A 13193-nucleotide genomic window follows, 5' to 3' on the forward strand; every position below is an offset into this window, starting at 1 on the left:
TGTGTAACACGGTAAGCGGTTCCAACTTCGCTGAGCAGACACAGGATATTTGAAATCACTTTCGGCTCCGTCATGAAATGATTATGGAACAGTCCCAAACGTCGAAAGAAATGTTGGAGCTCTGAACAGAAAGAAGAGTGAAGCCACAACATCTTTTCCCTGTTAGGGTGCAGCTATCTCACTTCATTGACCTGTGTTGATTACAGAAGTGTCTGGCACAGAGGGTGGGTGTGTCTTGCCAAGCTCTAACCACCCAGGAACAGCAGAGCAGACACATATATATCCACGCATATGCACCAACTTGAGCAACACTTGTTCTTTGAAGCTGCAGTTTCAGACTCTTCTTGTGATTTTGGGAAGCCATACCTAAAACGGCAATGGATCATGGTGAGTCTGGACTTATCATCATTTCCAGTCATTCAGGACTAATTAGTAATTTCATTCCATTGTGGTGATGTTTTTTATGGGGTTTTTTCTCTATGTGATTCAAAAAAGTCATATTCACTAGTCCTTACGAAGCATCGCCAGATGTTTTGTAAGGACATTACTGACTTATCACGTAGCTCATTTTAATATTTATTTGTCATTCGTCAACATATTGGTTTTGGCACCACATTATTAGTCTTTTATTATCTAGCCCTAAAATGTCTTGTAGATGTTTCAGGCAATGTATGTAGGAATTATGTTATTGTGGTTACAAGAAGTGCCAAAGTTTTTTCAAATGTGATAAAAATGGGTTTTATACAACATGAGCTATGACTGTCACATTAGTTTGGATGTGCCCACATTGCCAAAAGTACCATAACCCCCTTTAGTGAAAATGCTATTGTGACTTACCTAAAAAGTGAGAAAAAGTCTCTTCTGACTACAGAGAACATTGAGGCTAACCAAAGCCAGTCTGTCTATAAGCTAACTGAGTGCTATTAGGAGGAAGATGTGGCCTACTAGATGCAACAACTGAGATGAGTTTAATAAGCTGCTATTAAAGTGAGGGTATGATGTAAAATATACTTTTTTGAGCAGTACATCACGTTATAATGTTATTCTGTCATCAAAAATATACCAGGGTGTTAATTTAATTCTGTCATACATGTTTGAGAATTCCTTTACTCTCCCGTACCAGCCGTTCAGAATGGATAATAGTGTGTGGCCTCACCAAGCGCCACATCTTCAACACTACTCCTCCCCGGAACTAAGGTCTCCAAGACGAGCTTCCACCTTGCAGAGTACCCCTCTCTCACAACTTCAACACTTAGGTCCTCCAAACAGCAGCAGCAGCAATTAGGAAATATCTGGTGGAGCTTCTGAAGTCATCATAGAAACTACTTATCAGTGAAATGCTGCAAAGAATGTTACAAAGTAAATTGGAGTATGGAGAAATGTTATTGCGATGATATGCTGAGGATCAGAAAAAGCAGGATCTTCTTAAAGAGACAGAGGCCAAATTTCAAGATATTTAATTGCAAAGTGTTCTTTTAACCATCCATCCATTTTCTGTTCACCCTTTGTCCCTAATGGGGTCGGGAGAGTTGCTGGTGTCTATTTCCAGCTAGGCAACACAGAGACATACAGGACACATAACCATTCACACACCTAGGGAGAATTTAGAGAGACCAATTAACCTGACAGTCATCTTTTTAGACTGTGAGAGGAAGCCGGAGAACCCGGAGAGAACCCACGCATGCACAGGGAGAACATGCAAACTCCATGCAGAAAGACCCCGGGCCGGGAATCGAACCCAGGACCTTCTTGCTGCAAGGCAGCAGCTCTACCAACTGTGTCACTGTGTAGCCATGTTCTTTTATGCTTTTGATATATACATCATTTTTACTAAAACTGAAGGTAACGTAGTTACTTGATTGTGCAATGAAATAGCAGTTTGTGCTTGGAAAATTCATAATACTTTCCCTTTAAAACTGTGTGGGGATCCTAAAAAAACTAAGCAAAACCACAAATCCTCATAAAGGCAAAGAAGTGTTTATAGAGTTGTGTAATATGAGCAGCTCTTTTCTAATCATTATGTGGAGGAGAAATTGCCAAAACTAAGATATAGAAAATATGTGCAAAAAGGAGTAAAACTGAAGAAAAGTTCCAAGTTGTTACCAGCCATTATTATCAATCAATCAATCAATCAATCACTTTATTTTGGTAAATTGTCCACATTAAACACAAGAAACAACAAAAGAAAAAAAGAAAAGAACAATAGACAAACCCACAGTTTACCAAAAAAGGAGTAGGCCGAAGCAAAGCTTATTCTTGCCTACCCTAATTTATGAATTTAATGGCTGGTGACAACTCGCAAAAGCCATTATTATGAATTTCCTTTTAAAACACTACAAAGTATATGATTTTTACTACCCCAAGAACAACACTTGGTAGTAAGTGTTGTAGTCTAAATTGACAGTAAAAAAAATAATACAAACATTATAATTTTTCGGCAGACATCTAAAACAAGTTTTATTTAACTTCATTTATGTAACTTTTATTTTAAATAGCACCTGCATGTAACCAGTGAGTTCATCAGAATGTCTATTGATTTGAATCCTGTCCAGGCCTCTACCAGCGAACTCAATGTTTTGATTAAGGCTCAAAGATTCTTGGAAATGGAGTGTGTGTTGCATGTATTTATTTGTGCTAGTGTAAAATATTGCCTTCTAAGCCCATGGTAACTCCAGAGCAAGCTTGTAAGTTCATTTGTATTTCATGTCATGCGTTATTTTTTCAAGGATCAATTTACAATCTGATTTATTCGGGTGTACCTGAAAATAGCTCAGAATATATGCCTGAGAGCTCAAAAAGGCCTGGATCAAACGATAGTTTTATGTTTGTGCAGGTGATTAATGTCATTTCCAGTCTCAAAGGTTTGATCTTGTTGAATGCTTGTCATGTGACTCATGGCAATTTTACTTTTACCATGTTTTTGTTATGGCAATTAAACTTTTAAAATGTTAGCACACTTTTACATTTAATTCTACTGCCGCATAACATACAAGTGACATGCTGTACTAAGTTTTACTGCTTTAAGCACTGTTTGTCAAGCGTAAAATATTTACTTCTTTCTTTTTATCTATACTTACCAGCCCTTCCAGACTTGGAAGTTCAGCCTTCCTTGACCAATTAAACTGATCTGTGTGGCCACAAAGCGCAACTGAGAGCACTTTTAGTGCAGTTTTAAAAGCTTCTTAAGTGCAGCATACCAAGTACTCATTTCTGGGAAGATTTCTCCAGGGGGCCATGAATATCCTCAAAAACATTCACACATTTATCGTTTTCCACTTAATCTCCTCCTTCCCAAAATCAGCATTCCTCTTCGTTCTCTACATCCTTCATTTGTCTTTTTTTTTTTCCGTCACTCTCCTGTCTAGACTCAGATATCAGATTATAGCTGCCATTCTGGAGTACTGAGTGGGTTTGGATAATGTTGCCCCTTTTTGACTACGTTTTCATCTCGCTGCCAAGCTTGTTTTGGTGATTATGGAAAGTTCCTTAATTATTAAAGACACCACCGTTATCTGAACCAGAAGCCTAGAATTGTTAAGAACTTCTTCACCTTCAAATGTTCTTTGTCCTTTTAGCATCCTTCTCCGCATTAACTCCCACAGAGTGGTTGTTCTGATTTGTTTGTGTCCCAGTGGAAGAGTGGAACCTGACAATGACAATCGTTAAAGCTGACATCCAAAACAAGAAGGCTGCCACATACATGAACTGGACATCTTTGATGAAGGATGGTCACTCATCAGGCTGGTTTCAATGCAGTTCTCTGAGAACAAAGCCTAAAATCATTCGCCTAGCTCCAAGAATAAAGCCAACCACTCCATCCTCAAAAAGCACCAGTCAGATTACAGCACTACCACAGAATACCAAGCAGGAAGAGTATTGCCACGAGGGGGGAAGGAGAACGATTAAGAAATCTCATACCTCTCTGATATAGTATCAGTGCTACTTTTATTTTAATGATAACCAGCACTCAAGCAGACTGTCACTCTAAAGACAACACAAATCCTCCCATTTATCTGTAATTCCTTGGACAAAGCGTCCTTTTACAGTTAATATGGTGAAGATCATAGCAGCACCCATGATTGCCATCATGAAGTTATGGAAACGTGACGAGCTCAGGATATGTCACATTGCTGCAGCCGTCCTCAGAACAGCACACCACCATACTATGTACTAGGTCCAAAACATACTAGTTTTGGAATAATGCATGCCAGCTTGGAAATCATCCCTAATATGATAATAAACATAGGAAGAATCTTGAGGAAGCCCTGATGTTAGACTCTTTGGCATCAGAGATGTTCTTTGCAGCCATAACTCACTGTACAATTACTTAATATGCACACCATTACTAAATTGAGGCAGGGATCTGACCCAGCAAGACTTCAGGCCAAGGGAGGTCAGGATCTTTTGTGCCTTGCAGGATTTTTAGAGTGTCTTGTTGAGCATCTGAGATGCTGTTTGCAGGATACAGAAAATGTCAGTTTTGGTGAATACAGAAGAACGGAAGTGATGTTTGGATTGACCTGCAGGTTTTTGAATCTTATCCTGCCAAGACCTCCATTTTGGATAAAGTTGATCCCTATAAGACAGAGCACTTCAGAGATTATCAAGAATGCTTGGACTGAGTAGATGACAACAACCAGACCTCCAGTGACTTTCAGCACAGCTGTCATTGTGATGAGGGGGGGATGATGAAAAGATAAAGGTTCCACCCTTAGGATTCCTGAATGAAAAAGCCTCCTGAATAGAGGTTCACAGACAGCTTAGTGGAGATGTAAAGCATGAGAGATAAAGCAGAAAACACACCTTCAGGCACCGTCCTCCCTATTGTTTGGACAGGTACTCTGTCAGGGTGTAAACTCCAACACTGAATATACACAGCAACAGAGGCAACGGTAGTGTTGAATTCCAACGCAGCTACACTAAACCCTGCAAGTCCAATGAAATGCTCACTTCCTAAGCTGCTGACAAGGAGAGATGCTTCCATAGCACCGCAGTTCATGGATCAACCAGCCATGAAGTAGCCTCTCACTGAGCCTCTATTGGCTTGTTGCATTGCCTGGAAGCCAATTCCAAGCACTACGATAAAGTAGATTAGGACAACAATGTGGTGATATTGGGAGCCATAGTTGAAGACATATGACTCCTAGCTTCTTGTTGTCTACATTTTAGTCTACATTTAAAACCTTGTGTAAAAATAACCTTATTGACCTTTACATCATGTTATAATGTTGTAAAGCTCATGTTTGAAGAATTCTTGAATCTCTGGTGGCAGCCATTTGGGGATGCCTAAACACTTGCTCTCATGAAGCACTGCTTATTTTCACAAAGCTCCTCCTCTGAGCCGCTGTCCCCAGCCGAGCTTCCGCCTCATAGAGCACCCCTCCCACGCACCTTTCCCACATAACTCCTCCAGAGTAGTGGTGGCAGCAACTAACAAGCAACCTGGTGAAACTTTCAGTATTATACAAGCTACTCCTGAGTCCAATGCATATAAGAATGACTGTAAACGGCATAATGGCAAAGTATTATTGGGATAACATACTGAAAGTGAAGTGTCAGAAAGAGTAGGAGCTTCTTCAACTGCATCTACACCAAAAGAGCATATATAAGAGTGTATACAACCTTGCTGTCGTTTATTAACTTTTAAGCAGTTATTACAATGGCAACAGGCAAAACTGTGTTTGGATTGTTTGTTAGTGATGTGTGGGTGCCAGATCTAAATTATCATGTTTGTAATAATGTGGTAATTGAGGTTTTCCTGAAAATGCAATCTTACTACATATACAGTACTAACAAATTTCAACTCCCATGCATTCCAGTCATATACTGTAATCACCTTCAGGGTTCTTACAAGCCTTCACCTGGTTGCTAAACTATTCAGATTAGTCACAACTGGAAACACCCTGGGATCTCTTAAGCGTCATAAGGTGAATATATATATAGATATATAAAAATTTGTTGGCTTAAACTTATAACCCTGTCAGAGAAAGCAACCCTGCAATAATTAATAGCCAAAATTGACAGACTGCCATGTAGCAGGATAACAGTTTTATATTAATACACTTAACTCTGTCACTTGAGCATCTCAACATAAATATGCCAGAAACATTAAACCTTTTCCATTTCAACCCAAGGAAACACAGCTTCTCATTTGACAAGTTGTGTTTGGACCTGTGTGAGCCACATGTGTATATATGCCTTCCTATTGGTATGTGAGGGGGTATGTGCACGAATGCTCATGTTGACCCAGTTTAACCCTTTCAAAGACACTCTGTGGGGTTTTCAAAGAGTAAAGCCAAAACAGCTGCAGCTTTGTTCAGATACCAGGTGTCTTTTTTTACTCACCTCTCAAAATTAACTCACATTTCTTCACCTCTTCTCACCCAAATATTCTGTCTATCTGTGGTTGAGTTTTGAAATTCCTCTAAAATACTTACAAACTGTCAACTTCCCTTGCTTAGTTAAATCATTAGTGCGTGCTTTTGAACGACAGGTAAATACTTTCTTCAAGAGAATTAGTAGAAACTTGCAAATAGCATTGCGGCCATGGAAAACAGGTTGGGTTGCTATCTTATTTACCTGGGTGAAGCCAAAGATGTAGTCAACAGGAAACAGAATTGCCACCATCTCTTAATGTTGACAGGTTTTGCCTTCAGGCCTTGTAACTGAGAAAACAAAACCCAAAATGGAGCAATGGTTGAATAGTGTGCTCATTTTGGCAAATGTGCAATGTTGAAACAGGTTTTTTCTTTGCTTGGCTCTTTTCTCCAAGTAGTGAAGGTCAAAAAACATCTTGAATCCAGCATCTGAAGCCTCTCGTAGTCAAAACGTGTAAAATTGATCACATATTATCTAATCTCCCGTTGTTTTCTGATTGTACGTGTCACACAGTAATAATGTGCAACTGAATCAGGCTTACGGAATTTTAAAAATTGCTGGTAATGGGCTAATAAAAATCAGACTTTTCCTGTCATGTAATGTTGTTACCCATATAGCAACAAACACTGTCATTACTGCATGACTCACTTCAAGGTATGAGTTCAAGATTGGACCTTTTAGAGCTTTTGATTTTGCATTTTGCTCTATACCAGTTAATTATCTTGAAACTAGTATTTAACAAAGCATCAAATTCTCTGTAGTCATAAAAAAATCATGTAAATCAGCACATCTGATGCATTATCTGCCGCAACTATTAGGAACAATCACCTGACAAAGCAAGTAGCCTGTGCAGCACAGTCTATGCCATCAGCATCATTCCTGTCAGAAACAGTGAGGAGAAGACAGGCATTTTGTTTTTCAAGACAAATTCAAAATTCTGTGTTCAATAAAGATATCCATAAGAAGCTCTGATGTGTTTTGATGTTTAATTGTGTAGGATACCAAGTGTTTGTTGGCAACACCACAAATCAACAGATACCTGCTTGTGCTTGCTTATTGCTCAGCTATGCAGGGCTAATGACAAGTGAAAGCAAAAAGGAAAAAAAAAAATCTTTAACTAAATGACAAGAATGATGTTCAAGAGCTTTGTAACATGTTGAGAATATGCTCTTACATGTGCTGCAGTCGGGTGAGTCACGTCACTGTCACAATAAATGGAGGGCAATGACTGTTGAAACTGTGTATCCCATATAATCTCTGTAAAACGAGAAATACTCCTTGTGACTTTTGCTTTTCTAGAACCGGCAAAAGTCAAACCACAAAAACGCTGGAAATTATGTGTGGAAATTAGGTTAAGGGTAAGATTGTGAGAATGCTAAGGTTTTCTTGTTCTATCTTTGGCTATGCTTATGGCTTAACCACAGCAAGATTTCGCAATTTTGGTGAGGGCAAGAGTTAAATGATTTCCTGCTCATAGTTAATGTATTTTATTACTTTACTAAGACCATTACTAGCTCTGGATCTTAGACACTATGTATTCTTGTACAAGGTACGTATTCCATATTGATTTTGTAAGTACAGTCAATAAAACTCTCATGCTGGAGTTCCAACATGAGAGTCTGTTCTGTGTGCATATATACACACACAGAACTGTGTGTAGAACAACTAGTCATTAAACTAGACATAATACTTATAAAAATGTCTGAAATATAAAGTTCAAATAAATGCCTAGAAAATTTGTGTCAAACTAAAAAGCAGATATTGCTGAAGATTGAAAGAGCATTTGAGAGATTCTACCGTCATTAATCTCAATACTGACTCTCATCCCTTCACTTTGGCAAAGACCCAGACGTGAAATTAACACAAGATGTTGGTAGATTTAAAATTTCACAAAGATCTCTGGGAATATGTTTCAGTAGCAGTGGGGCATATCTCAGACACAATGGTGAGAGAGGCTAAAGGTTACTATGCTCATTTTCCCAGTATCCCAGAAACACAGTAAGAGACACAGGAACACATAAACACACACAAGGGGGTTGGGTTTAATAAAGTTCTTGATTTCCACTGCGAAAAGATTGGACTTGGAGGACAAGTGTGGGAACAGTTAGAGAGGTATTTAAATTATGAAATCATCTTGGATATCACACACCAGGATATACACGTTTCCTTCTCTGTACATTACATGTTTTCCAGTGATTCCAGATCCATCTATGCATACTGTGCGTGATGTGTCTGAAACCGAACCGGGCTGTTTTCTCTTCTGTGTCCGTCCCTAGTGGGACAATAGCTGAATTCTGTATAGCAAGACCGTGGGTGGAAGGAGACAGAAGAGTCAATGAGTGAAGAGCCTTCTGGGGTGCGTCAGCACAAGGCCATGATGAGGGTGTAGGAGGATGAACTATCTAATGGGCAGAGCAGCAGCTATTCAGTTACCTCACAGGACAACATGCATACATAGATGTGAGTACCTTTAACAAAAGTCCAGATGATATTACGCATGGACACCTAGGCAGACTGCCACAATCAGTGGTCTTTATGAAGGTTTTCACTGTGACTTGGGGGCTAGATGAAATAATGTTTTGAATATGTCAAAACAATCTCCCCGATGCTCACCTAATTAACAGACTGTCGGTGATTCATACTGGTTTTTGCAAGCATTACGAAGCACTCCTGATAATGTTGTAACATGTCATAACTATTTACTCTACTGCCAATGCAAAAAATGTCACATATATTAATATCATTTATATTTAATCCAAATTTTTGTATGTTCAAACTTTAACTTAATAGATTCTGGGCTATGTCTTAATTGGCCAAGTTTCTTGCATTCAGAATATTTAAATAAATGTCATATTTAAAGCCTTAAACACACACATTAAATGTGTAACACAAAGATGAATTTAATGAACAAAACAGGATTCATAGTTCAGGAAGACTCCTCAATTATCAAGTCAACTGTAGACAAGAGGGTGTGTCTGGCTTCAGATGAAAGGGCGTTCGTCACATCAAGCAATAATGGATAATTGGAAAATTCCGATATCTTACAGAATGTACGTCTTTCACCATTTGCAGAGTAAGACAATAGAAAAATGTTTGAGAAGTCTGGGAAAATCCAAGACCAGAAACCAGAGTGAGGGAACCATGCAACTGTCAAGGTTAGATCTCCAGAGGTTTCTGTTGATTCAGTTTTGCTCGAATTGCAGAAGGCTGTCTTTGATAAAAATGTGCTTGATGTTGACAAGCCTGCTTGCAGTCCATACCTGTCTAATTTCTAACAACTTATTGTGCATCAAAAAGGGAGAAATCATTTGTTTCATTAAAACCCTTGCAAAAATTGTTCTACAGATTGCAGAGGATTTTAAACAGAATGTGGAAAGTGGACAAATGCGTTTTTATCAGTTATTGAGAGGGTCAGTAAATAAAAATGATTTATTTTAATTTAGGGCTTCACCAGCGCCATTGTGCTTCTGGTGTTTCACATGTTATTAGACAAAATGATTTGGTACTGTTCCTTGAATAATGAAAAAAGTTAAAATATTTTAGAAACTGCTCATTCGAGACATTTCCTCTATATTTCAGTGTTGATTTCTCTTTAAAAAGATAAACAAACTTTTACAGTTTCTCAGAAGAAGGTAAATTTCTTGACAGGAGATTATCATAGACAAGTAGCAGTTCTATGATATTCACATAAACCAGAATAGATAACAGGAACTGGTCCTGAAACTACATGAGCAAACGCTGTCCAATTTGGGTTCTGATCAGTTTCTTCATTCTGGGAAATGTAGTTCTCTTAAAGACAAATGATAGGAACATGAGTACTTAGAATATTGTGAAAAACTTGTCTTGTCCGTTGTAAAAGTTGTGCGTGCGTGTGCGTGGGTGTGTGTGCGTGGGTGGGTGTGCGTGTGTGTGTGTGTGTGTGTGTGGACACTCTCTATCTTGAAGTAACATTTTGTGCCATGGAGAAACTTGTCCAACCACTTGACTGCTATGTCATTCAGAAAATTATTAACAGAGACTGAAAGGTGTTGTTGAGTGCTTTCATGAAAACAAAGACCGTTTTTTTATGTGTTGCCTAAATTGCATGTCACTTCATCTATGTGGTATTCATTTGTGAATAATGCATTGTAACAAAGAAAAATTCCCTATTTTACTGCTTGAAATCCTGCCGCAAGCACAAAAAATACTGCACCTTAAGATAACAGCCTCTTGCAGACAATTCATTGTGTCTGGATTAAAAAAATCTTTAAAGATGTTTTAAAGTACTCTAGTAAAATGCAACTGAGAAAAAGTAAAATAAAATTACATTCTATCCAAAAACTGTGATCTAAAACCCACTCAAATTCGTACACAAAGGATATCTGCAGAAGCCCCTGTGTTTAAAATGCCTCAAATATGAGAATATGGCTGCACTCTTGACCTCTTCTCCACCCTCTCAGTCAAAGTACTCAGCCCTCTTCAGCCTTTCTCGCCCCTTAACCAACCACTGAGCGGGGTGCAGGGCCATAGTTCAATATCTGGGGTTTCCCCTTTCAGAGGCGTGATAACAAGGACAGAGGCGGTTTTGACAGTGACCGTCTTGTACGCACGGCCAAACACACACAAGCACCCATGCATACTGCTGGACGTCTGAAAGGGAACAATGTTCGCTTGGGTTTGAAGTCAACCCCATGGGGTCAAAACTCTTTAGCGGTAAGAGAGTCTTCTCATGTTTTTACTGGTTTTCCTTTTAAGGCTACTTTGAAACCCATAAAGTCATCGATTATTTAAAACGATATATCTCAATTTTTCAGACAAAACAATACATTTAAACTTCCCAGCAAGAATAAAAAGCGATGACACAGACACACAATCCCTCCTTTCTCTTTCTTTCTTTCTTTCTTTCTTTCTTTCTTTCTTTCTTTCTTTCTTTCTTTCTTTCTCTCTTTCTTTCTTTTTTTTTCTCTTCTGTTGGTTGGCATGGTTGGGATATCTGAGTGTTCAGCGCTAGGGGCTCTAACAATGATACGGTTCAGGTCAAGGGGAACCTTGAAAGGGAAGACACGCACAAAACCAGAAAGACTGTGCAGAAACATGTCCGAGACAGTATGATAAGACTTATATATTCATAAACAAGAAACTCAGAGAAGTGTGGCGATACCAGAGCAGAGGGAGTCTGTTGAATGCAGGGTGTGGCTGGCAGCTACTAGGGTGATGGGATATCACAGTTTCTCGTTTTGACATTTTTCTTTGCTTTCTTCACATTGTCCGCCGGTGACAAGTAGCAGAACTAAATGAATTCCTGACTCCACCAGACCATCAAACTTCTTTTCTTGTACATGCATGCATGTGCAAATAAACTTTATTTTAGGCATGCGTAATTTTCCAAAATCAACTCTTGGAATTAAACAGCGTGGGAATTTCATCAAAGTGTTTGAGAATCGGTTTTATTGAGTTTCACTCCTTTGACATGTTGGTGGTTTTTCACTCGTAGTCAAACTTTCGTAGTAGGTTATCTCAAGAAAGTTGTCAGAAGGGACCCCTAGCGACAGGACTGGTTAAAAGCATTTGCGCTTCAGAAAGAGTCGCACAGAGGAAGGAGTGGAATGAAAGGAATACATGAATGACACCAGCACTAGGACCTGCAGGGAGGAGACTCTCATTAAAAATCACCACAGACTGTGGGAGGCACACAGACTGAAGTGGATGGCCCAAGACCTGGATGCAGAAGCGGGATTTTGATTTTGGGATAATTCTTCTGCAGCTCTGGGGAAAAACAAGAGAAGAGGAATATAGCTGACTTACTTTTCAACTTTTTTCCAACAGTGGAGAGAGGAGAAGGAGCATTATTACGTGGTGAGTTTTGTTCTTCTGATTTGGGAGTTGAGATAAAACCTGAGGAGCGTGCATGACGTTTATTTTTAAAGACTCTTTTCTTTTTTTTTCTTTTCCTCCTTTACCTGCTTCTTAGTGAGAGTGAAGCCCTCTTGGTAAAGCTGAGGTTAAGCACCAGGCAGTTAGTCCTGCTTGCTGGGAAGAAAATTCCAGCTGGAAACAGCACACAGGAGGTGCCATAAAAAAAAAAAAAAAGTTTTACAAGATAACACTGCTAATGTTTGTGGTGCCATGTGCTGTCAGCATTTTTGCGTCACACACAATCATTTTCTGGGTTTGTTTAGAGAGCGAGAGGGAAGGACTGGGTCGAGCTTCAGCAGAGCAGAGAACAGAATGGAAGATTAGAGAAGAAAGAAATAGAGTTCTCCAAACTTCAATGGGAAGTCATTTACTGCTCAGTAAACTCCTGGGACATCAGGTTACCTTGTCTCCCCCTCTCTCTACCTCTTTTTTTTCTATCTGTCTTTCTTTCCCACTCATGTTACACAACCCTCAAAAGACTTGTAGATTCTGATGAGCTCCAGTGTCTAACATGAAGTTACGGAGGTTATCTGTGGGAGGAGCCTGGTGCTTGTATGGGCGTGCCTTTGAACTTTATTATTATTATTATTATTATTATTATTATTATTATTATTAATATTATTATTATTATTCAACTGATTTTTTTATGTCCAGAGTTGTATTTTTATGTTTCAAGGCAAGTTTTGTCAATTTAACACTGACTCTATGCCTGTCTGTAAACTCCTACATGGAATTCTTTTCGGGCTTTGACAAAGCAGGAATGTCTTGACAAACAAACATTTACTCACACAAACCAACATTAGACATCAAGGGCTTCAGGAGTAACTCCGATTTAGCCATATGGCAAAAGGTCGAGTTGATCTTGTTTTAAATTAAATATTAGCATCAAAACACAAGTGTGATACTAAAAGAAATGTTGA

General features: G+C 38.9%; 1 protein-coding gene and 1 pseudogene across 6 annotated transcripts in view; one reads left to right on the plus strand and one right to left on the minus strand.

Annotated features, from left to right (window-relative positions):
- Positions 1–306: 306 nt before the first annotated feature.
- LOC122832086 (neurotrophin-7-like) overlaps positions 307–13193 on the plus strand; it is a 31518-nt gene continuing 18631 nt past the window's right edge. For 2 of the 6 annotated variants that reach the window (XM_044118491.1, XM_044118524.1), the window contains exon 1: positions 11556–12213. Coding sequence is in view for 1 of the 6 variants with exons in the window: in XM_044118483.1 (XP_043974418.1) it covers positions 378–387 (10 nt within the window). In the remaining 5 variants the exon portion in view is untranslated. Of the gene's footprint in view, positions 388–11539; positions 12214–13193 lie in introns of those variants that run through there. The other 4 variants (XM_044118483.1, XM_044118516.1, XM_044118508.1 and 1 more) reach the window with 4 other exon arrangements.
- LOC122832112 lies at positions 4094–5116 on the minus strand (annotated as a pseudogene).

This window comes from Gambusia affinis, linkage group LG01 (assembly GCF_019740435.1).
Source record: "Gambusia affinis linkage group LG01, SWU_Gaff_1.0, whole genome shotgun sequence".
Classification (NCBI taxonomy): Eukaryota; Metazoa; Chordata; class Actinopteri; order Cyprinodontiformes; family Poeciliidae; genus Gambusia; species Gambusia affinis.